General features: G+C 40.0%; 1 protein-coding gene across 1 annotated transcript; it reads left to right on the top strand.

Moving 5' to 3' along the window:
* The first annotated feature begins 1,895 nt into the window (after window positions 1-1,895).
* Window positions 1,896-26,324, top strand: LOC133448895 (monocarboxylate transporter 2-like). The gene is made up of 5 exons (XM_061727855.1): window positions 1,896-2,032; window positions 2,983-3,203; window positions 17,292-17,435; window positions 19,373-20,176; window positions 24,240-26,324. The coding sequence occupies exons 2-5, from the start codon at window positions 2,987-2,989 to the stop codon at window positions 24,479-24,481; spliced, it is 1,407 nt and encodes a 468-aa protein (XP_061583839.1). The 5' UTR covers window positions 1,896-2,032; window positions 2,983-2,986; the 3' UTR covers window positions 24,482-26,324.
* Window positions 26,325-26,697: the final 373 nt, after the last annotated feature.

Raw genomic sequence — 26,697 nt, forward strand, 5'->3', positions numbered from 1 at the left:
TTCATTTTTTTCTTTATTTGCTGCAAATTCAACACTAATTAGGGCCCGAGCTCTGACTATTGTATCTGTAGGAATTTATTTTTTTTTTCTTGTTTTTATTTTATTTTTTGACAAAATGAGGGCCCTTTTGCCCCCTTAAACGTGCCCCAAAAGTCACCAAATTTAGCATGGAAAAAAAATGTGCGAAAAATTTGATATTTAAAGAGCATATTGCAGGTTAGAATTTTTTCAAAAATTATACCTGACCTTATGTGAAAATGACTATGTGAGAAGTTAATGTAGGATTTAATATGTTTTACAAGACATAAGGGCACGTATTCAGAGGAAAAAGTGGCTGATTTTAGCCAATCTCCTACAAACGCTTTTTTTTCGCGGCGACGCACAGAACGCTGCGTGCGCCGCGTACCCTACGCCGTAGGGTCTGCGTTGGTGTAACGCGGACCCATAAATCAGCCTTTTAAAAAGCGAATTTCAGCTGTCAATCAAAAGAACGTGGGGGGCCTAACGGGTTCGTAATTATAAGGCTGTGGCCTGTCATATTGGTGTGAATACACATTCACAACCTCTTCAGTGTCACAACACAACTAACATTAAGATCCATTATTTTTCCTATTGTTGAATCCACCGCGCTCCCTGATGTCACGTCACTTCCGGTTCAGCTTTTTCAGATGTGGAAGTAAAATACTCTCACAAAAACAACTCCGGAGGTCACTGTAGTATATATTTATGCGTATTTCCATGAAAATTCAGTTCCTACATTATTTTCCTACACATTGATTCACAGGGGTCTCCAACCTGCAATATGCTCTTTAATGGTTTGCATTAATGGGTGTGGCAAAATGGCTCAACAGCGCCCCCTATAAAACTTCGTGCCACAAGCCCCACAATACAGTTTGACGTACATAGACGAAAATCGGTACACACCTGTATCATCACCGTTTCTGATTGGGTGGGCACTGCGCATAATTTTTAGACACAACAAAGAACGCATACCGCAAAAGTTGTGTCTCGACGGAGGGACCCGACGTCCCAGCAAAATGAGCACAACAGAGAAGTGTTCAGAACAGCAGACAGAGCACACACTGATTTATGGTTCCGCATTACACCAACACAGAATGGTGCGCGTCGCCGCGTACCCTACGCCGTAGCCGTGGCTCCAGAGCCTGCAAAGCACCGCAGCGCACCGCCACCCGCACCGGCGCTCTCCGCCCTCGTCTGGATGGAGACGCCTCCATCCCCACGGACCCCCATACTGGGGAGGTGGTATTTTTGGCTGCGTTTTCTCGTTTTCTGCGCCATTCTTCAGCAAACGTGACTCGAGTGTGTGAAGTTTTCCGGCAAGATTTTTGACGTGATGACGAGTGCGCACATGGGACAGAGGGGGGCGTGGGCGGGACTTAAAATGAAGGCATCTGATTGGTTCTTTCCCCCCCTGCCAATCCTCTGGTCCTCTGACCAATCCGTGCGCAAAAAACTGATTGGTCAGAGTTTTTACAGGATTAAAGCTGTCAGGTTTTTTTCTTTCTTTTTTCTGAACACATTATTCACTGGCTATTCTCAGGATGGAAGGACCATTTCACCCAGTATAACAATAAATGTTTTTGAACACGATTACAGACTATACCTTTAATGTTGAAGTACAATTTCGAGAAAAAAGTCAAAATGTCGAGAATAAAGTTGAAGTACAGTTTCGTGAATAAAGTTGAAATGTTGAGAAAAAAGGCATTCTTCATTCATTCTTTTTTCTCGAAGTGCACAATAATAATAATAATAAAAAAAAAATCTTCCCCTCAAATATTTTTTCTACTCCATGGCCCTAATACTCTTCCGTAGTGGTTAGATTAACCAGTAAAGTCAGATAAATATTGTATCATTGTGATACTTTAATACCACGCACGACACTTGCGGCTGCTGGGAATCACGCGCAGGAAACACTAATGATCCAGATCTGAGACCATGTGACCGAGGGTCTGACGAACCCGGGGTCGCCAACTTTGAACGGACAGAGCGGCTGCTCGGGCTCATGGTGAAGGTAAGGACAGTCCTTAAAGAATCTGTAACTTCTCCTGCGGGGCTGGAGGATCCACGAACACACTGAACTGCTGCGATGGTTCCCCGCGCTGAACCACGTGGAGCGCGCTGCGGTCCGCCTGCGTGTTCGGGTTAAACAGTAAAGTTACAGTAAAGTTTAAGAGTTAGGGACTGCTGTCCTTCCAGGGCTCTGTGCCCTACAGGGACCCGGGTTGGTTCATCAGGACAAGCCGTTTCTGTCTCGTTGCGAAGATTTAACTGATAGTTGTAGTTTGACTCATGGGAATGACGCAATTCCTCGTGTGTTTTCGGCTGCTTGTACACAAAGGCGACGGGAACCCAATATTATTTACGGTCATAATGTTTGAAAAACTAAAAAAAAAAAACAACCCCCAAAACAAACAAAACAGCTGTGCCAGCCCATGCGTATATTGCACCATCTACGAGTTTGTTTGGAATTCAATGTTTTTTCCCCCTTTCTGTTTATTAAATGTGGGAACCTGACATTCAAATCAACTCAAATGGATTTTTGATTATAAAGTATTTGCACTTGCTGACTATTTACAGAAAGCGTGGGATAAACGAAGAAAAGTAACATAGGCTATGTGAAAATATCCATTCTGATTTTTGTTGGGGAGAAAGAAATATTTTTATATATATATATATATATATATATATATATATTAGTATTTTAATTTTATTTATTTTTTAATTTGATTTATTTATTTTGTTTTTCTAGTGTACATTGTGTAGCTCCCAATTACAGTAAGTGAGTGTGATATTGTATATTGGTGATTTTCTGTTTCTGGTGTCTTATAATCCTGTAAGGGATGGGTCTTCGGACATGACACAAAAATAAAACTCATTCATTCATTCATTCATTCAAAAGACTCTTCCAAGTCATTCTAAAGTTGCAGATATATTTTGATGATACATTTCCCCCCTGACCAGGAAGATGTCCCCCCCGCCTCCAGACGCGCTGAGCCACAAGCCCCTGGACGGGGGCTGGGGCTGGATGGTGGTGATTGGGGCCCACATTTCCATAGGATTTGCTTACTCGACCCCCAAAGCCCTGTCCATCTTCTTCAAGGAGATCCAGGAGGACTTGGGGGCCAGCTACAGTGAAATAGCCTGGATCTCCTCCATCATGCTGGCTGTCATGTATGGAGGCGGTGAGTTGATCAAATCACTTTTTCACACAATCGTTTTTCTAAACACAAGTCATCATTATCAGTAATTTAATCATCTTTTCTAGGAACATGAGTTAATAATGTAGTTATAGAGTATTACGTCCCAGTGCAGCAATATTCTCACAGTTTTGAAGATTATAACTGCATTTCAGTAGAATTCCTAGTACATCTACTTAAAGGTATACATAATATAAAGTAAAACTGATATGAAATACTTTTAAATATTGTTGATATATATAATTTAAAGACCAACATTACTGAAAGTAAAATTAGATTTTTGCTCTTAGGAACAAATAAAAAAAATTAAGCAAAACAAAACAAAAACACACCTCTCTTTCTGCTAAAAGATTTCTTGAAAAAGATATAATTTGAAAACAGCTTTCTGATGAGAAAACTATTCCATGTCACGGTTGATTCCAAGCTATTTTCTCTAGTATTAATGTTTTGTTGCTTCTCAGCTGACAGTCACTTGTACTTTTGTGGAAAGCTAATAAGACACGAACAATAAATACAATAAGCTGAAAAAAGAAATTCAATTGTGCCTTCAGGGTGAAGTCAACCGCTTAAAATCAGTACTCTTTACACAATCAACATCAACCAGGTTTAGCTGTGTGTGCGTTTTATACTTTTTCTCCCTTTTATACACAGTAAATATACCTCAAACTACCACACAGTATCAGTCAGTCTTTAAATTGTACCAAGATGGCAAATAATACCCAGGTGCATGTACCGGTATGCAAGTTTTGTGGTTTTATATTTATATACACACACACACACACACACACACACACACCACATATACATTTTATATATATATATATATATATATGAATGGAAACATACATCTGGACTCATTTTGACAGATAATTGATAAATTGACTTCACATGACTGGACCCAGTGAAAGTACTTTATACAGGCTAATAGGAGGAATGTTGCTTGAATGAATTAATCACCTGACTTACATTCAAACAGCCTCCTTGGCCTGGTGCACTCGGACTCATTAGCACTGCAGCTCAGAATTTATGGAGAGAATATTGTATATGCAAATTAATTCATTATTTGTGTTGCAATGTCTAAAACCAGAAAAAAAACTAGGGTCTGTATATTAACTCAGTTAGACATGGTCACATGTGCTACTACTATGTTTGACATGTTTAGCTTTGGATCATTATTATGTTACACGCAAACGTGAGGTCACACAACCTCATAAGCTCTGCGCATGTTGAGGCCAATTAGCCAATATTCTCGGATGTTTAACTTAAAGGAGACCTCTGGGTCCTCACTAGACTAAGGGCCAATCCCAATTCTCCTCCACTCGCACTTCTTTTCTTCCCTAACCCCTAAAAAAGAAGGGGGATATTTTAGGGCACTTGAGATCTAGGGCACTTGGCCCAGGTGCCTGTCCCATTTCTCCCCCTACCCCTCGTTTTCATCCCTAACCTGATCAGGAAGCAGAGAGCCAAAAGCTGTTTTAATTTCAGCTGTAGCGCTGTTAATATGGCACTTTATTAAGTTTTAATATTTTTTCAGGTATAAAGGTAACCTTAAGATCCGCAACCGGGGCTCAGTTTATCCAAATAACGCCTGTTAAGAAATTTGACCCGATGTTTTCGGAGATGAGAAGAGCCGCCGCCCCCGGGGAGCAGCCTCAACTCACAGCCCGAGAAGAGACGTGTCCGCCCGGGTCAAGCTGCTGCGTCAGCCCCGGGAGAGAAACTCTCTCTGGGACGCTGCTCTGTTGAGAATCACGCCGGCTGAAATAAATCATTTAGGAAGATGTTGGTTTAATAGATGAAATCTAACAGTTGTAGCTACGCATGTTAAGAAATTTGCTCCGAAATTTAGAGATTTCTGTCTGCCGGCTCCGGAGTTTAGGTCCGCGTTAAATCGATGCAGAGCCTACGGCGTAGGGTACGGCGTACGGCGCGCGTCGCCGCGTACATCGGCGGCGTAGGTTGCGTAACCTCCGCCGTAGGCTCTGCGTTGGTGTAACGCGGAACCATAAATCCCTTTATTCTGCCGTGATGATCGGCAACTTTATCTGAAAGTGTGTAAATTACCCAGATAACAGCTGGATTACTTTGTGGTTTCTGAAGACTATTATATCAGAAACATCCAAAACAAATCTGACGAGTCACAGGATTATTTCTCTCTATTTCTCTGAGACGAGTCTGCCTGTTTTGCCTTTGGTCGGCGAGTCAAATCGACGCAGAGCCTACGGCAAAAGCATTCTGGGAAATTTTCATACCCCCTAGCTCGCCAAGTCAGCATCTGAAATCCCTCGATTTGAAGGGGCTATTCTCAGCCCCTAACCCTCGTTATGCCCCCTCCCCCTAGGTGAAAAGAGGAATTGGGACACCACTACCTTCACGGGAACGCGCAAAAGTTAGGGTTAGTGAAGAAAACGAGGGCGAGGAGGAGTATTGGGACGCAGCCTTAGTTTCCTGAGGCCTTAATGAAATGTCTGATTTTGTCAAAATACCACAGACAGACGATTCAACTGGTGCCCTTTCAGTCATGGCATTACAGCTCTTTTCATAGCAGCCAGTTTTGGGAGGTGGAGATAGTCACCATTGTCCTCCAGGAGGTGTCGCTTATTTGAGAATAGTGAACAGACCACTCAGTAACCCTTTTAGCATGTCATTACCATATGAGAGACCATACAGTGCCCAGAATTAGAACGTAAACCAGTACACATTTAATTAATAGAAAAATATTTTACTTGTTTTATTTTCAAGTGCTCACTTTATTCCACTGGCAGTTTGTTCACTCATTAGTTAGGACACAGTCTTAAAAGAGTGAAGACGTGGATATCTGTGGCATCCAAGTCATGGATATTTCTAGCTTGGATTGTTGAAACATTACTATAGAAGGTTTTGACAGTTCTGCATTCCGTAACAGTAGTTCTATTATCTGAATGGGAAGATAAATAACTAAATCACAGAACGAGAAGTCAGATTTCCTGTGTAGACAGAAAACATTTGTTTATGTAAAATTCTAATATTCTAATTACAAGAATTTGAAAAGCAAGAGCAAAAGAGTCTCAAGTTCCAAGTTCATATGTACAGAAAACACGTGAATGGAGCTCAACTTAAGAGGAGATTATTAGTGGGGCTGTTATGAGGCGTTTGTGCTGATCTAATTCCATTTTTGCCAAATGTGGCGTTGTGCAATAAGTCACAGCAGCTCCACTGTAGACTTGTCAAAAAGTTCCAGAAGTCTTGGTTGTTCGGATCCCATTCTGCAAACAGAAACTGTGCTGCCACACTCTTAAAGACAACAGGTTTCCTCCTGGCAACTCTTCCCAACAAGCCAGACTTGTTCTAATTGTACCGCCATGAACCTGAACATTTAACATGCTGAGGCCTGCAGAGTCTGAGATGTAGCTCAGAGCTTGGTGCCAACAATTGCTTCTCGAAAGTCATTGGGCCTCATTCATGAGACGTCAGCAGAACAAATTTGTGTGTAAACTTCGCAGAGTGAAATTAGCTTTTTTGGCATTCAAGAAAATGTCAGTAGTTAAGCCTGGATTATAGTTTTGCGCTACACCAACGCAGAGCACACGACGCCGCTGTGACGCCGTCATGAACCCTCCGGACTTCTCCGTCACTCCATTTTGCCGAATGGTTTATCCGGTCACAGTGAATCAAAGAGATAAGGACAACTATTGTGCAAAAAAAAAAAAAAAAAAAAATCACACACACACGAAGAAAAGAGCGCTGAAAGTTCCCGACTGCTTCACGAACCGGAACCAGAAATGCGTTGCTACCAAGCAAATCAATCACAGCCCTCTCGGTCTGCGTTTACAGTTTTTGGGAGGTCCGCATCAGGCACGGCGTGGGGTGCTCATTGCGGCGCAACCTGCGGCGCACGCTTGGCGTCAATTTAACGCAGAACCATAATCCAGGCTTTATGAACATCTCTCTACTCCTGTTTCCGACCACATAGCATAGAGCTGGAGTAAATGAGGAATCCACATAAATATTGCTTGTTATTCTCAAACATTACATCAATGGCTGTAATGGACGGTAACTTCTACAACAAGCAGACAGCTATAAAATGTGTTTTAAAAATGAACGTAAACCCGAAATATAACAATCAATAGGCATTTTGCTTATTTAACCATCATATTCATATGTTTCTTGAAATGTAAGTGGGTTGACTGAAATCAACTTGGTATGATAACAGACAACCATTCAGCGACTTGCATTGTTATTGAGCACACTGTTGGTGCCCTGAAGGTTCAGTGGTTCGGGACAAGTAACAGTCCTCTATAAACCTATGTATAATATTGGCTTGCTGTCTCCTTTAAATTTAGCCATGAAACAAGGCCTTCCAGTGCCACCTGAACACCGCCTGAAAACCTGCTTCACCACACCCCCAATGAGGTTGTTCTCTGACAGAAGGCCCAACATTAATTGTCTTCATTAGTTACCTCTTGCCAGGGCCGTGCCTTGCTGGTGCCTGTCACAGCCGCATTAACTGAGCAAAGGAAAATGTTTTTTTCTTTTCTCCACTTCAATTAAAAACATGTCTAACCATTTCTGAAAAAATTATCTCGCTCTCTCCCTTAACACATGCCATGTCCTCAGGTGGACATGCAGGCTGAGGATTCACCTTTACACCTCCTTATACGTTGGTCCCTGGGCAGGGATTTTTACTAATGAGCAACAGGAGCACATTCCTAACCTGCAATCAGTCAGACATCCATGAAGATACATTTGTCCTTGCAATGAAATCCAGGTTTTGTGCAGTGTTCGTGGATTCAGAGTGGTGTGTGCAGATCTACTCACAAATTTGCGAATAAGGCCATTGCCTCCATCTTCGGTCACGGGTATTATGTTAACATACATTGGAATGCTCCACACCAACAAAATGCTCAAATTTTAGTTTTTATAGACGTGCTCGCACCTGCAGATTTTCAGTTAATCAAGTGCATCTGATTGTCAGCACCTGGCGGTTAATTACCCTCTTAATGCCCTCCTTAACCCTCCTATGGAAGCAGTACGGTTGTACTTGACTTTCACATGCTGCCTCTGCATTCTGGCTTAGTTTTGTTATAAATGACATGTTGTTGTTCATATGATATTGTATTTAATTAATTCGGATCAGAGGATTTAAAAAGAATATATATAATGGGATATGTAATAAACATTTTACAATTTTAAATAAATGCTCCAGAGTACAGAAAGTAATTTCTCCTTTAACTGATCCTTATTAAGAAGTGACATCAGAGAAGGAAAAGGAAAAACATCTTCTTGTTAATAATCTTGTGACCAGAAGAAAAGAAACGCTGCTTGAAGCAACACAGACTCATGAGTTTAAATGTGAACAAAGAAAGCAACATGCAAAACTAACTATCAATCAAAAATGACAATCTAAATTTCCAGAAAGTTAGATTTTTCCTAAATTAAAAGAAAACAAATATACTAAAGTAGAAAAGGTTTTTTAAAATGTCTTCAGTTACAAACTTTGATATTTAAAACCTAAAAAACAAATCTAGAATCATGAAAGTCATGTTTGAAACGTTACATCACCCAATCCTGTTAATTTTTAATCAAATTCTTAATCGTAAGAATTTTTGCTATCTTACAACAGCTATCAGCTACCGTTCTTGCTGAATACAAGACCGTAACAGTAACAGTAAGCAGTATCTAGCTGTCATCTGATTCCAATTTAGACATTGAATCCAGTCTGATGCTCTTCATTATGTGTCATTTTCAAAAGGGCACAGATCGGGACTCACACTCTGTGTCTCTAAAGCAGCAGTCTTGTGAGTTGTTGCAGAACAAGGTCTTGCATTGTCATCTGGAAATAACCACTGACCTACTGGGAAAGATTCTGCCTTGATAGTTCCATACATTTCTCTAAAACTCCATGCTTTTGCTTTAAGGATACTTTAAAATATATAAAAGCCTCCCATGTCATAGGCACTGATATGCACACATACAACATAGACCTGGGCTTTTGCACCTTCCACCGTAAAGTCTGGATTGTCCTTACGTTTAGTTTGTTTGTCTGAAACATAGCTGAAACTTGGAATCATGACAAGTGTCCATTGTCCTTCTTAGATGAGGTTGTGCTCAGAGAATTCTTGACATTTCTGTGCTGGATATAATATAATAAAGGGTCCTCCTTACGTAATACAGTTTTAGATTGCATTCCTGAAAGCTGCAGTAGACTGCGCTGAGTGAGAATGACTTTCCAAGGAACTCGTGAGTTGGGCTGCACGATATAAGCAAAAAATGCAATCCCCAATATCATGGTTGAAAATTGAGACTATGTGATGTGCAATCTGCAGACAAATATTATTAGAAACAAAAATTTCTAATTTGCAGTTAACATTGATCCATATAGCCTATACGGATATGTCCAGTAAAATAGTTTTGGAGAAGGTGAAGGAGTCAAAACAGAGTCCGATGACACCACCCACGACTCTGTATGTCAAACCATTCAAAAGTTTTTGCAGAAAATAGGAACTATCAAATATGGACCAATCAGATGAAGGGGGGGCGCGCTTTTTGGCGTCTATCGTTGCTACGGTAACGCTTTTGGACTGAGAAAAGTAATGCGTGGTGTCGCAGGATCGAGACGCACATTTTGATGTATAACACACCTGGGTGCACGTTACGGTTCAGGCGAAGAAGCGGCCGAAGGAATGGCATAAATTGCGCCAAAATTACACGATTAATTCAAAATTGCCGATTCCCTGTTCGGTTTCGGCCATGGAGCCAAGAGACTTTTCTTTAAGGTGCGATATGATACAGGTGTGTAGCGATTTTCGTGCATGTGCATCAAACCGTATTGTGGGGCTTGAGGCACAAATTTTTCTAGGGGGCGCTGTTGAGCCATTTTGCCACGCCCATTAATGCAAACCATTTAATATCAAATTTTTCGCCAGGCCTGGCTTGCGTGCAAATGTTGGTGACTTTTGTGGCACGTTTAGGGGGGCAAAAAGGCCCTCATTTTGTCGGAAGAAAAACGAGGATAAAAACGAGAACGAGAAAAACAACAATTCCTACAGATACAATAGGGCCTTCGCACTGTAAGCGCTCGGGCCCTAAAAATGTATGCTGTTAATATTCTTTGTGTCTCCCACAAGGAGAGTTGGAGTTGAGAAGTTGAGGGTAGAACATCAACGTCTCAACTCCACATTTGTTGTGGATCACTATGTAGGAGGAATGAAGTATTTCTGTTGCTTACCTTGTATATTTCATAGAGTGCAGGACACAATGTCACTTTTATCAAGGTTTAGTGTTGCCATTTCTCTTTTTCCTGCCATCTCACAATAAGAAAGTTCCTGGTTTGAGTCCCAGGCCCAGCAGAAGTCTTTCTGCATGGAGTTTACATGTTCTCCTTGTGCCAGTATTGGTTTTCTCTGGTTACTCTGGCTTCCTCCCACAGTCCAACAGCATAAGTTGATTGATGATTCTAAATTGCCCGTGGGAGTGTGTATGGTTTTTTGTTTATATGTGTGGCCCTGCAGTGGACTGGCCACCTGTCGAGGGTGTATCCTGCTATCCGCCTGTAATGAGCTGGGATAGGCTCCAGCAGGCCCCCATGACCCGGTATAGGACTGAGTGGATATAGAAAATGGATGGATAATTTATGTATTGATTAAAAATAAAAATGCGTGGGTAATTTTAAACTGCATCTGTAAAAATGTTAACACTTTCAATAATTATTAATTGCAGGACTTTGTTTAGTTAATTTGTGATTAATTGTAAATGAATCATACGTTTACTTTTACTTTGTAATCCATTCATGTTTTTAGGGCCCGAGCACTTACAGTGCGAAGGCCCTGTTGTATCTGTAGGATTTTTTAAAATTTTTATCGTTTTTCTTCTGACGAAATGAGGGCCTTTTTGCCCCGCTAAACGTGCCCCAAAAGTCACCAAATTTTGCACCAAGCCAGGCCTGGTGATAAATTTTATATTTAATGGTTTGCATTAATGGACGTGGCCTAATGGCTCAGCAGCGCCCCCTAGAAAACTTTGTGCCTCAAGCCCCACAATTCGGTTTGACGTACATGCACGAAAATCGGTACACACCTGTATCATGTCGCAACTTAAAGAAAAGTCTCTCGGCACCATGGTCGAAACGAACAGGAAATTGGCCATTTTGAATTAATCGTGTAATTTTGGCGCAATTTATGCCATTTCTTCAACCGAACCGTAACGTGCACCCAGGTGTGTTATACATCAAAATGTGCGTATCGATCCTGCGACGATGCGCATTACTTTTCTCAGTCAAAAGCGTTACCGTGTCGATGATAGACGCCAAAAAGCACGCCCCCCCTTCATCTGATTGGTCCATATTTGATAGTTCCTACTTTCTGTCATAACTTTTGAATGGTTTGGTATAGAGCAGGGGTTCTTAACCTTTCTGACCTTGGGGCCCAATTTTTTCAGTACAGAGTGGCCCGAGGCCCGTTAAATATTAACACTGTATAGCAGCGAAGGTCCAGAACATCATAATAAAAATATATATATATATATATATATATATATATATATATATATATATATATATATATATATATATATATATATAGATATATATTAAAGTAGCCTCATAGTTGTATCAACATCTGCATCTGACTGTTATATTAAAAAAGTACATATTTGCCCATTAACATGTGTAACTTCAATTACACATTTTTTTCTCTTAAAAATAAAATAAATAAGATTTTATTTTATTTTTCAAATGCTATCTTATTTTATTTCTTTACCAGCAGTTTGAATTTCCCCTTTTCTTTGTTAATTGTCTCAACACATTTTTATAATAAATTAATATAAACACATCTTAACAATTTAAAAGTTTTGCAATTTTTCTTTCTTCCCCTTAATCTTATGCCCTCACATTCTGTCGTTCAGTGAGAGAACTGAGCTCTAATTTCTCCTGTCAGAACTTTAAATCTGGGCTGGATGGTGTCAGGTTCTCATGCACATGAGAAGGTGCTCATTGGTGAACCTGGAACGATATTTAGTTTTAATTATGTTCATTGTGGAGAAAGCTGCTTCACAGCTGTATGTGGACCCAAACATGTTTAAGATGGTCAGCTTATTTTCTGTGACTTCAGTTCAGACTTGAGTGAATATGTTTGATGAAAAACTTTGTGTTTTGTTTCAGTGGCGTTTTACTTTCGCACTTTGAACGCCACGGTCTCTGAACGTATGAGACACTGGTTTTGTCCCAGTGTGAAGACTGAACAGGATGAATCTGTCCATTCTGGGTTGAACTTCCCTTTGTTAGGCTTCTCATCTCTGTAAGAGTCAAGCTAATTACTTACTAAGTAACTTACTAAGTTTTATTTACATTAATAAGTTGTCAGGACTGCGTGTGTCGGATTTCATCCGAGCCTGATCAGCTGAGACGGGCAAAGCCAGCACCGCAGCTCTCTGGCCGCTGCAGCAGAGTCACTTTCCGATGCTTTTGCGAGCCCGAACAACAGTCCAGTCCAGCAGACACATCTACATGTACAATCCTTCAGCAGTAACGATGGAGCCCACCGCCCGAGCGGCACCGACATCCCCGGCCGCGGGGACGCGTCGGGATAAATGATCACGCCGCGCTCGCTCGCTCTGGGCGCAGACCCAAGTAATCGATCCCTGATCCTGGCGGATCTAAACCTACTCTGTGCAAAATGAAGGATTTTCTCTATAAATACACACCATTTCTCTTACTATTACACCTAGAGCTAGCTGAGGGTCTTCTTCTCCTCATTTGGTCGGGAGTTGCTATGCAGTCCCGCGGCCCCCGCGGCCCACATGTACAAAACTGATTTTTTTTCGCGGCCCACTAGATGGCGCTCGCGGCCCAAGTGTGGGCCGCGGCCCTATGGTTAAGAATCACTGGTATAGAGAGTCATAGCTGGTGTCATCCGCTAAATGTCCAGGCCTGAAGAATCTACATGCAAGTCATACCAGCGCTTCTACTGCAGCACACCTGAAAGTGCACAAAGGTGTGAGGGCCCGTTCATCGCTGCTTGCAGCTTTAATTTCTTCTTTTTCTTGTTTTGATGTATTTTCCATAAAAATACATTACCCAATTTATATAACTAGCCAATGCTTCCTTGTAAGAAAGTTGTCTTGCTGACTGTGTTCAAAATCAGTCACACAATCAGCCAATCTGCAGAGGCCCATGGATAACAGATGCTAAAAGAGGAGATTAGATTACTCATAATCAGCCTTTAAGTATCTATGAGCCAGATGACAGAATATCTGTTATCTTACTGTGGTTCACTGCATTCAGCGCTAAAGGAGTGGAAACAGGAACATCTAGATATATGGCCTTTTTTCTCCCTCTGTCAGTAACTGTACATTCCTGTAATCTTTTCAAAGTTGCTGAGGCAGGTTAACTGACCTACACACAGGGCTTTAGTGAAGACACACTTCTGAAGCTGCTGCTTCTTGAAGAATCACAGTGTTCAACATCACAAGATACTGAGACTGATCACTGAAACGCTACAGTCACTTTGCTGACGGCTGACACATTACTTTACACAGAGCTGTGCTGAGAGTATACTTTTGTATGTAATCAGAATCACTGTCGACTCATGCTCTGATGGCTCGTGATACTGATATGAGCTGTGATAACTCCTGGAATAACAAGTTTGATGATGTGTCAAAAAGTGAATAGTGTTTCCCTCATCCTGATTTGCTCTCGGACTCGCACATGACTCTGTGATGAAGAGTAGTTTACCTCGCATTAGCAAGTTTCTGATGTGTTTGCCGTAATGTTATGACTCTAACTTTTTTTAACACAATTTTTTGATGCATATTCTGTTTTGTTTTTGTAAAGAAAATGTGATACTAAGGCACGTAATTTCATGCAAGTTTTACATTACTAAGCAACTTACAAAGATCAATAGGGCAAATTGTTGCAATGTAAATAAAAGGAGTAAAAGTTCCACAGTGTTTCCAAGTAACCCAAAAGAGAGAGGCCTAACTGTGACCAATATTATTATATTTAATCAAAAGTATAATTCATTATTAATGTCATATTTTTTCTATAATGTATTTGTTTTAAAATTCTTGAAAATGAATTCATTCAAACATTGTTATTTTTTTTGCCCATGAGACACTTTCCGTGATAATTCATTAAAATCAACCAATCCAACTGGGCTTCATTTAAAAGTGAGCTTTTGTCAGAAACTCACTTTTAAGGCATTTTGATCTCCGAATTTGAGATTATTATGTGTTTACCTTCTGGAAACTCTCTGTTCAAAATAAAAAAGTCCTGATGTTATCTCACGTACTGGTTTAAACAAATATGTGAACACATTAAACAAACAGCAAGAGGAATTAGGTTCCACTCTAACTACATGGAGTCAAAACAATGTCTAAAAGTGTTTATTTGTGTTATAAAATCTTGTTTGGCATCACACATGGAATGCACAATGACCGTCTGAGAGACATAACATGTTCATACATAGCTGGCTCTTGCTGTGCTACTGCCAAGATACATTTTGAAATGATATGTATTCCTTTAAATACAACAAAGTTTTAGCGACTGAGTGGATATTTTTCCTTCCAACGTGTAAAACAATTTGAAATGACTGAAATCACATTTCCAAACTGTCCCATCTCTCACTATAGGTAAATGTGAGATTGATGACACAAAATATACCTACCGGTGCACAAAAGTCTTTTAGAAGCTTCACATGAACTCAACAGAAGCTTCTTTCAAGGTTACAGGACAAAGTGGTATAGAATTCACTTGCACGCAAGTCAGGGAGGACTATCTGGTGAAATATTCCTCTCCACCGTGGTTCAGGCACAGGACTTTATCATATTGTCCTTGGCAAGGCTTCAGCAATGTCACCCAGTGGAGGAGAGAGACAGCGGAAATATATCAGAAAAAGGTTCAGCACACTGGGGTCTGACACGGGGTCCCCATGGGGGGACATGACAGCCTTTTCAGAAAACCTCTGACTCAAGGAGTCCAAATGATAAACTTATAATGGAAATGGAAACGGTGGTAGAATGAGAGACGCCCCACTGTGACACATCTGCTGTGCAAGAGATGATCTATTTTTCACCTTTCCTGGAACCTGGTTAACTGTATAAACAGCAAGATGGATATTTTTGTTTATACAGTGGACATGGTTGTTGAGGACAATTCTTTGCAGCTCAGGTTTAAGGTTGAATAGAGAGACTTTTGTTAAATCTGTATACATGTATTTCCATATATGTGTCTTTGTACATGAACTCTCCGAGTTAATGAGTAATGAGCATGAGATTAAAGGACATTAAGAGTGGTGAAGAAGAATACAAAATAATTCAAGAAGAATACATTTTTGCATTGATATCAATACCACATATGTATAAATTTATTTGCAATATCTACATGTGACAAAAGCCATTGCTGGTACATATCAACAGAAAATACATAAGGTGGAAACCCTTATCGGCCAGACCCAAGGCTTGCTGTAAATGCTGCAGAGGATTTGCTGAACATCGCTGTGACCTGGACTTTGTAACTGGGATCTTACTGGTTGATCTGGGCAAAAAGTCTCAAGCAAATGTTGTAGACGTTTTGGATTCTTATCAGTATCTTCTCCAGGACATTATTTAGGCCTGCATGCATTGTCTTTCCTGTTCTCTGAACCCCCAACCGGTCGAGGTAGATGTCCACACTTCTGGTTCTGCCAGGGGTTTATTTGTATCGAAGTAATGTTTTGATACAGTCTGTTGGTTTCCTTATTAAAGCAATAATTAGGGCCCGAGCACTTACAGTGCGAAGGCCCTATTGTATCTGTAGGAATTTTTCTTTCCTCGTTTTTTTTATTTTTCAGACGAAATGAGGGCTTTTTTGCCCCCCTAAACGTGCTCCAAAAGTCACCAAATTTTGCATGCAAGCCAGGCCTGGTGAAGAATTTGATATTTAATGGTTTGCATTAATGGGCGTGGCCTAATGGCTCAACAGCGCCCCCTAGAAAACTTTGTGCCTCAAGCCCCACAATACGGTTTGACGTACATTCACGGAAATCGGTACACACCTGTATCATGTCGCAACTTAAAGAAAAGTGTCTTGGTGCCATGGCCGAAACCGAACAGGAAATCGGCTATTTTGAATTAATCGTGTAATTTTGCCGCAATTTATGCCATTTTTTTCGGCCGTTTCTTCGCCCGAACCGTAACGTGCACCCAGGTGTGTTATACATCAAAGTGTGCGTCTCAATTCTGCGACGAAGCGTATTACTTTTCTCAGTCAAAAGCGTTACCATGGCGACGATAGACGCAAAAAGCGCGCCCCCCCTTCATCTGATTGGTCAATATCTGATAGTTCCTACTTTCTGCCATAACTTTTGAATGGTTTGGTATAGAGAGTTGTGGGTGGTGTCATCCGCTAAATGTCCAGGCCTGAAGAATCTACATGCAAGTCATACAAGCACAGCACCGATGACCACAACAGCATATTTGGATTTTATTAACTTTTTTTTTGTTGCAGTGAAGCATTTTGACTTTAACTAAGAAACTGACAATGGTTTCATATTGATTTCAACTAGAGATTTGTCTGATTTCAATGCTGTGCTGCCTGAGCACTTTAAAACTATTAACACTTGGTTTTTAAGTTGTGTCATGAAGTGATTTGTCAGGATTCCCTAAATCTAATAATAATATTATGGGCTGTAGTTGGTGAATTACTCAAGTGTTTGTGCGTCTCTTTTTTTTTCACCCGCTTTTTAAAATTCTGTGCTCATTTCTAATTTGATAGTAAAATTGTTGAACTATTTGCGCACACAGACTTGTAAACCACTCACCGTATTTACTTCTGAATGAATGCTCTCTTTACACCCTGTCAGATTTTTGACTTCCTGTGAATTAGCGTTGTGACTTATGAGATGTTAAAGCATGATGTTTTCACATGTTCATTTATTTTCTGTACTATTCAGAGACACTCATATTCAGAGTCGCAGGAATTGATTGCTCTGTATTTTTTATTTTAAATAGAAAAAAAGTCATTTTTCTTCTATAATTTGTTTTAAACTGTTTTTTTTTTTTCTGAAGATTTAACACACGAATGATCTCATCTCTCTTTGTTTCCTTAACTTTTCTCTCTAGGACCCATTAGCAGTGTGCTGGTCAAGCGCTTTGGAAGCCGACCCATTGTCATGACAGGTGGACTGATGTGTGGGGTTTCTATGGTAACTGCTTCTTTTGCAAGTACCATCATTTATCTCTACTTGTGCATCGGAGTCATTGGAGGTACAGTTTTAGTTTTGATCTTTTTTATTATTTCTTTAAAAACAAATTGTCACTCTGGTTTGTTTCTGTCTTACATTGTTTGACCACAGACCAAAGCCAAAAAGTTTTACGATACGAGTCCTAGACTTGTTTGCCATTATAGTTATTCCCATCATTTATAGTGGATGAAAGGTTGGTAGTTTACGTCTTTTCACATCTTCTCAGAAGCTCCTGATTCAAATTGGTCTCTTCTGACTCAGTTGCCATGCTCTCCGCCCCGGGCCTTGGGCGTCTGCCCCCGCAAGAAGGACCAGCACCAGGACAGTAATTAAGACAGAGCTATTCTGATCCCAGAGAGCACAGTCTTCCATGGCCCTCTGTGCTTTCCCACGGTGCCCAATCATGGTTGTTACATGGGAGCTTCTGCCGCCCCTGCCCCCCCCCCATGAGTCTCATTACCCTGCCAAGTGCTCCTGTGAAGGATTAATAGGCCCAGCAAGTGGCTGTGCCATGTGCAGTGCCCAAGGGCACGCTCCCCGGAGTCCTGGCACACTCACATGTAGGTATGAGCCAGTTTTAACTCGCAGGCAAATTCAAAAAGATAATCATTTATCAGAAAAACCCACCTCAGACAAGTAAGACTTTCAACAATTACCCTCTTCCATTTTCTCCTTTTACTCAACTTGTCTTTCTTTCCTTTGAGTTGCAACCACGGCAGCCACAGCTGCTGAGGAGTGTGTGGGCTGATGTTGCTACTACACTGAGACCTTTTGTTGGTTTGGGAGCAGTAACTTATGTATTATAGTCCAACAATCAGTTTATTTAAAGCTGAGATTCCTGCATCACACATGTTTCTCATGAAATTATAAGTATACGCAGAGCACCAGAGGACATCTTTGCCAGTGGCTGTTATTCATATTAATCCCTTTGACTCAAAAACCACAGTCTTGGTTACTAAGGCTGTCTGCAATTGGTAATAAGGAACGTAAGCTCCACACAATTTTGATCATTATCCCAAAATAAAGTCAATGACAACATTCAAAGACGTCAACAAGAAATACAAAAAAAACAATCTCTCTATCAACAGAAGTTCAGCTTTTGTAAATTAGTTTGAAAGAACCACTAATCGTAATATTTCACACACTATTTAAAAAAGAAAACAGAACTTCTTATAGAGATTATCTGCTATATTTAAAGAAAGACTATGAAGATTTCATAAATAAACTCTTGAAATTTGAAATGTTATCTTAACCCAAATGAGTAATGGTTGAAAAGATCAAGTACTAGAAATAAACCTGTAGATGTTAATAGGATAGAGACATTCAAATGACTCATAGATTACATTTTTATCCTTTTTTTAATAGAATATAATTTTATATTCTATCATTAAAAAATCTTTTTATTTTCTAATGATTCCTACTTGTATAAAATATTGTTTTCTTTAACAAAATAAAAACAAGAAAAATATATCTGAAATGTACTTTTTCTTCCAAACCTCATGTAGTCGGTCTTTGTTTGACTTGTTTAAATAGAGAAAGAAAAAAAAATAGCAGGAGGTTTCCTGTGGCTCCAGAGAAGAGGAGTAAATTGACATGGGGAGGAAAAAATATAGCTCTTCAACCACATAGCTGTAGCTCTTAATCTATCTCAAATTAAGGTGCTATTAAAATAATATGTTCTGGATAGAAAGGCGAGTGAGTGAGTGAATGTATTACCCAGGCTCACTAATTTGCTTCTACGTGAATGGAGAAATTATTTCTGAAATAATTCCAGCATTCTGTAATGAGATTTTAGCTGGCAAAAGTTAAATGAGATGGAACCTAAATGAGCACCTAGCAGAATCAGGCATAATTTGATTTAGCGAGTACCCTTTGAGGATTGGGTTCAGCAGAGGTTTCTTACTGAGAGCTTTTAGCATTTGACTTTTTTTTTTTTTCTTCTTATCTTTCTACATCCAGGTTGTGGACTCTCCTTAAACCTGAATGCATCGCTCACCATCATCAGTGGATATTTCCTAGCCAAGCGGCCGTTAGCCAATGGACTTGTCATGGCGGGGAGCCCGGTGTTTCTCTGTTTCTTGGCCCCCGTTAACCAATACCTCCTTGGCCAGTACGGCTGGAGAGGAAGTCTGCTTATCCTTGGGGGTATGATGCTCAATTGTTGCGTTGCAGGAGCCTTGATGAGACCTGTAACTCTCCCTTGTAACCTACCAACACAAAAGAAAGAAGAGCAGCCAATTAAGCCCAATACTGATATAAAAGGAAGCTGTATGAAGAGCGCTAAGAAGTTTGTAGATTTATCCTTTTTCAAGGATAGAGGCTTTGTCATTTACCTCATAGGAAATGTCATGTACATCTTTGGTGCCTATGCGCCCATTGTGTTTCTTTCAGCCTATGCCGTTAGCCAGGGCGTGGACGAGTACTCTGCAGCGTATCTGCTCTCTATCATGGGATTTGTAGACATGTTTATCCGTCCTGGCACCGGCTTTTTAGCCAACACCAAATGGATCAGGCCGAGAATCCAGTATTTCTTCAGCCTCGCCATGGTTTTCAACGGTACATGCCATCTGCTGTGCCCTCTGATGACGAGCTACTCCCTGCTGGTGGTCTACGCGGTGTTTTTTGGAGTGGCTTTTGGGATGGTTTTTGCCATGATATTTGAATGCCTTATGGACCTGATGGGAAACCAACGCTTCCCTAGTGCCGTAGGACTCGTCACCATTATAGAGTGCTTCCCCATGCTGCTGGGACCACCTTCTGCAGGTAATGATCCAATCACACACACCACTCATTGAGTCAGTGTTGATGCTGAAGCAGCAAATTACAGCTGCATATTTGGCCAACTGCTTTTGTTTTGTCTTCATTCAATTTAAAGGGGACCTATTATGAAAAACACGTTTTCTCTTGCTTTAACGTATATAAAGTGGTCTCCCCTCAGCCTGCCAACTCAGAGAAGGAGGAAAGCAACCAAATTCTGCAGTGTCTGTACAGCCGCCTGGATGAGCCATCCAGTGCAATGTGGCTTCTACGAGCCGTTCAGATTCTGCTCCCGTCGTTACATAACGACGGGCGCAATTTACATCGGTTGGCCTCCGATGCGTGAAACCACACCCACAACTAACTCCGCCTGCCGGAGCTTCCGCCATTTTTTTCGTAGCGGTGTATCGCGTCATTCAGGCAGCCAATCAGCACAGTGCCTCATTATCATAGCCCCGCCCACTCAGAATCCTGCATAGATAAGGAGGTTAGAGACTGGGATGATAAAGACATGGCTCAGAGGCTGAATTTCTAATTTATTTAGCAAAACCAATCAAAAGCTTGTTTTTAAGACATTCAAGGCCTGTTTAAAATAGGTATTAGTTGCCATAATAGGTCCCATTTAAAGTGTTCCACATAGCTGAGGTCTTCAACATGTTGTCTTCCTTTTTACAGCCATAATGCTATGAAGCATTGCTTCAGGTGAAGTCCACGACAGCCAGGAAGTGAAATCGTTGTCTGCTAGTAACTTGGCAGAGACAGCATTATTTTATTATTTCCAATTACAAACAGTATCCAGATACCAAAACTGGAAACTGGTTGGAAACTGATACTACGAATATGCTAATATTTGGATCAAGCCCTAACCCTCGCTAGGTATTTTCAAATCTCTAACCCTAATCCTGTATTTTTTATGTCTTACTCTACCTATGCCGAGTGGCAAGTGGCAAAAAGATCTGAAGGGGGAAAAAAAATCCTTAGACAACATGGAATCAAAAGAAGCCTGAACGTGGCATGACTGTGCATTTTAACCCCCAGCTGTTCCCACTTTATAACAGTTTTTGAACATATCGCTTTTGTGAATGATTTACATTATAAACAATGCAACATATTACAATTTCAAAAAAACATGGAACGGTTTTTTGAGCCCATATGTAAGACTGTTCAAAAATAGACTGGGTTGAATTAATTATAGTTATATATATATATATTTCAAATATATAGTTACCTATGAAGATACCGTACCTGGCAGCACCAGATCATGATTCATCAATTCAAACCTTTCAGTTTCATATTTGTAATTTTTCTAGAATTTTTTTTTTGTCTCTTTACTTCACTTCACCAGTTTTGAATATTTGATACAGGTTGTAAAATATAAAAACATATGTATTCCAATTGCAGTCTGTAAGACAACAACGTAGCAAAAATGCCACGGGGTGTGAAAACTTTCGTAAGGCTCTATACTCTGAAAAATTCACCTATTGCTATAGCCAATGACAGTAATGCCTTCCAGATAGAAGGCTTTATTACTGTAGTCATATGCAAAGTGTTTTGTTTCATCTCCTTTAGAAAACTAATGCACTGCAGTTATAGTGGTCTGCATGAACTCCTACCACAGTCTGTGGTAGGAGTTGTGTCATTCAGTTTGGCTCTGTTGAGTCACAACACAAATGTACTTTTTCAGCTGTAATGGTTACTATCAAAATGTAAAAAATACCCCAAAAACGTCTTGTGCACCAATCTCTTTCAGCCGTTGGCTTAGGCAGAGGATGAGCAGCAGTGGAGCACCACGTAACATAATCATCTATGGGCATCATCTCTCCGGCAAACTTTTCCTTTGCCTTCCGTCTGACTTTTAATGAGGTGAAAAATGATAGTCCTCCCCCTAGTTTGTCTTGGGTGACCCTGTTCTCAGGGGCTCATTTAATGGGGTAAATAAGTGCCCACCTGCACATCTAGCTTTCTCCTCCAGAGGGCATAATCGTTAAATCTTCTGTATCTGCTTGTTACTGCTTTTCCAAAACCTTCAGGTCAAGCCAATTAGGAGGAAGTAAGGTAAGTTGGTGTAATTAGCCTTTTGCTTTGGGTGTTTAATGATGCTCAGTTCAAACTCTCGTTATTAAAGTCCTGTACCTGGGCCATCATTAAACTGCGAATACATTAAAAAAGAGGTGACTATGCCAGATGGACATAATTACTACTCAGCCAATCAAGGGCTGTCTTAATGAGGGTGATGGTCATTTGAGTGCAGGCACCAGAGCATTATCAATCAGATAATACGGCCCGCATTGAGACGGGCGGATTTAAAGTCATCCCTCCTAGTGAAAGCACACACACACACACAAATATTATGACCAACATAATGCATTGTAAAGATGATAAGCATACTTAGAGACCAATTAAAGAAACTCATTTAATGGCCTTTTAATTAAACAATTTTCCTTCATCTAAAAAGGTTTTGATAAAGGGCTGTAATGCAGTCTGTATTAAATATGCTTCAAAAGAGGTCCGAATAATCAGAATGGAAGAGTTCTTGGATGTTACGTGGTGGAGATGCGCCCAACATCTTACAAAAACGGATCTGGTTTGACATTTAGTTTAGTTTATTTGCACATAAAGTATACAACCTCCAAAAATTCAGACAAACAGTATGTTGAAAAAAAGGAAACGACAAAAAAAAAAAAGAAATACAATGTAATGGAAAAAAATGTGCAGGAAGAACCAAAAAAACCCATAAGGGCTTGTCGAGTGGTCCTCCTATAAGGAAACAAACAATATCTACAGAGATATGTAAAACATAGGACAACTAAGGAGAATAAGCTAAATGAATAGAACAACAATCTGATGAGGATGTGCAGAGAAGTTCTGGAAATGAGTTGTTAAGTTTTGCTAAGCTGGGCTAGCAAAAAAGTTGTGATTTGTTTTTTTTAATTATTTGTGCTCGAGCATTCTCTAATATTGAGTGGTAAGGTGTTCCAATAAAGAGGACCTCTGAAACCTAATGGAAAATTGGGAAAAAGTAGTCCTGAAAAAGGTGGGATGGAGATTGTTTGCAGACCTAGTATTAAAGTGATGAATTTGGGAATTGAATTGAAATAAAGAATGAAAACAGGTTGGAAGTAGCTTGTGGATGGATTGATAGACAAAAAGACAAATCTGAAAAACATTTACCGCAGAAATAGGGAGAATACTTAGGGATTGGAACAATGGGGTGGATCTTGTAAGTCTATTGGAGAATGTAATCATTTTGATAAAATGTTTTTGCAGGATTAAGATACAGTTGAGGTTGCTCCTGAAGGTACTTGCCCAAATGACATTGCAATATGAAATATAATGATAAATCATAGTATAATATAAATTAATACAGATTTTTCTTGGTAATAGATGCCGTATACGTCTGATTACTCCAATATTTTTTGCAATCTTGTTCGAGATGAGTGCAATAGGATTTTGATATAGATGATTGACATAGAGAGTTTCTCATTGCTGATGAACAAAGCAAAATAGCCTGGAATTAGATATTCTTTGGTATGTTTGTTTAAATCCATTAGAAAAGAAAAAGCATGAAAAAAGGAAGGAACACAATCCTGAAACTGTCTAAGAACTGTAGTACAGTGAGATGGGCAGTTTAGCATAAATCTATGTTATTTGTAGTATGTTGGGACTGAGCGAAATGTTGCAATCGCTCATCAATCTGTCTGGAGGGAAGGAGGTTGAGGCAACATCTGCTTTAGACTATGAAAACCTGGAGGAACCGCATTGGTTACTTTTCTGCAGACTTGGCCTTGATATTTGTGGCTCGGAGAATCGGCCTCTCCTCTGATTTGTTTTTACAGCAGCCATCCAAATTGCCTTCCCAGAGCTGCAGGAGAGCCAGGAGGAGTGTAAAGCTTCTCTGTCAATTCCAAAATGGTTCTCCTCAAATTGGCCTGTGCTCACTCACACTCTTGCACAAACACATACAGCAGCTGGTAATCTAGAACTGAGTTGCTATGCTCTTTCAAAGTTGTAAAACGGTTAAATCTGGCTTTTGTTTGGACTGACATTTCCTTTCATTCTTCTGCCCTAGGGTTACTGGTGGACGTCTTTGGTGACTACAAGTACCTTTTCTTCATGTGTGGCACTGTGATTGTGGCTGGTGGGATCTTTCTCTTCCTCTTGAACATCTACAATTACCACATGCTGGAAAAGGAGAAGACCAGTAAAAACAAAAAGCAGCAGCAAAACATTGAGAACCAGGATGTCACCGAGGCAGCGATGGAAGTGACTGAGCCTGAAGCCGTAGAGATGAAGAGCCCACAAGATCCCTGACTGATGGCGCAGGCGCTCATTGATGCTAGTACGGTCTAGTTCTAGCTTACCCACGGCATCTTTCCCTCAAGCTCTTGGTTTAAGAAGTGGACCACAGTCAAAGGAGAAGCCTGTTGACTCTCAGTGGAGATCCAGATATACGGTTAGCAGAAGAGTATTGTTCACTAATTTCATAATAGTCAGTCGTCTGATAAATAAGACCAAAAACTCAACTATAATTCCAGCATATATTGATTTTGCCAAAATGCAGTGTGCAAACAGATGCACCCAATGTGAAAAACACCTGGATGTTGTATTATTTCTGAAGCATATTCTAGAATTGAACTACTGTAAGCACAACCACAGCACCCACAACAATGGTGAAAAATCACGGTAGTACTGTTGAGTACCACTTTCCAACCTGAAACTCATTACAAATGCTGTTGCATATTAAGGATTACATCATCATTATGATACATGACACAGCATGTTCTGCTCTGTATTGTATAGAATATGCATGTTTGAAAATGGCTTAAGACACTACAGCCATGTCCTGAGCTCTGTGAGGTTTGGTGCTTTATACTAATGTCATTAACAGCAAAATAGATCATCTTTGAACCGAGGGACTACTTGTAATATTAAGCGCCTTTCCATGACACTTTTGAAGAAATGAAAATCAAATCTCTGAAAGTCTGATATAGGTAGCACTGCAGGGTGTCAGTGTTTCTATTGATCATTGTTTTTCGAATAAGCGTAATTCCCGTAAGACTTCTCTTCAAAACAACGAAAGAGAAAATCTCAACATTGAAGAAAATGGACTAAAACCTTAGTCTTTGACAAGTTATTAGCCAGATGATGAAGGCAGCGGATGATCATTCAAACTATTATTCAGAGGTAAAGCCCTTATGTAATGTATAATGATAAAGTAGTGTTACAGGACAACTACATCATATTAATGAGGCCAAAAACAGCTGGAAACTAGATTTTGATTACTTTAGGTTGACCGTCTACGTCACATCCTGCTGCCAGAGATGTAAAAAATTGCAAAAAGTGTTTCTGTTGCACTTTTGCGGTAACTGGATTATTGAATCACCTGAAAAACCACCTCCTGGAAGCGTAAATAGTTTATTCGATATTTTGGGAGTTTTTTCAAATTAGTGCCGTTTCCATCACAGGATTTCTTTTTCAATATTTGGTTTTGCGCAATTCTTGGGGTAATGGAAACGCCCTTATTAAGTGATTTTCTTTTTTTGTCTCCTTATTATCTTAATACAATCTGTCTGTGGAAAAAGAAACATTGAATCTGAATGTGAATAACCTCAGGGCATGGTCATGAGATACAAGTTCAAGGAGACTCTTTATCCTTTTTGTTCTCTTCTTTTTACACAGGAATATCAACAACAAAACCTGTATCTGTGTGATAAAGTATAATTTAATAATCTGCAGCACTCTACAGCGTCTTTTTCTAAACTTCAGTCAGTATTTATTAAATCTGAACTCTCATACTGTAACATATAAACTGATCCATCTTCTGCTGTGTAACCCCTCTGTGTTGACATTTAACTGTGACATTTGTAATTTGAGCAAGAATGGATTTGTATTCTGCTAATTGATCTGTTCCTGTGTGTTGCTGCTCATGTGAGTGAGTGTATTTGTCAGGGGGCTGAGTGACAATAAGGAAATGTGTACCACATTCACCACATCCAGCTATTTGGAGATGATGGCAGCTTTTTTTTAATTACTATGTTTTCAACAATTTAAGAGTTTCAGGAGAATTTCTAACGTACGAACACAGTGAACAATATATAATAAAATGAATAGACTCTATTGTATCACTAATCTCAATAAAACACTTTGTATTTTATGTATGAGTTTTTAATATCATTGCCTGAATCCCACTTTTAACAGTCATTTGTTGGGGCTAATTATATTTGTACAAGTGCATGAGTTAGTTATTTTCGTTCCACACTCACAGTAGTGCCCAGGACATATGAAAGCATGCTCGCCTTGTTAAATTGTGCTACACGAACATGAGAAATGTCATCAAGTCAAGATCTAGCATGTAGCTTTATGTGTTGGTGGCTCTGTCTAATTTTTCACAACAATTACAAGACTGGGGAGCAAGTTTGAAAATGTCAGCAGCTTAAGGGCACTAGCACCTAATGAAGCAAGGCCCTCATGTTCCAGGCTAGTACTCAAAACTGCAGGCAGCCTCGTTCACATCAGCAAATTGCTGG

The sequence above is a fragment of the Cololabis saira genome, chromosome 8 (assembly GCF_033807715.1).
Source record: "Cololabis saira isolate AMF1-May2022 chromosome 8, fColSai1.1, whole genome shotgun sequence".
NCBI classification, from domain to species: domain Eukaryota; kingdom Metazoa; phylum Chordata; class Actinopteri; order Beloniformes; family Belonidae; genus Cololabis; species Cololabis saira.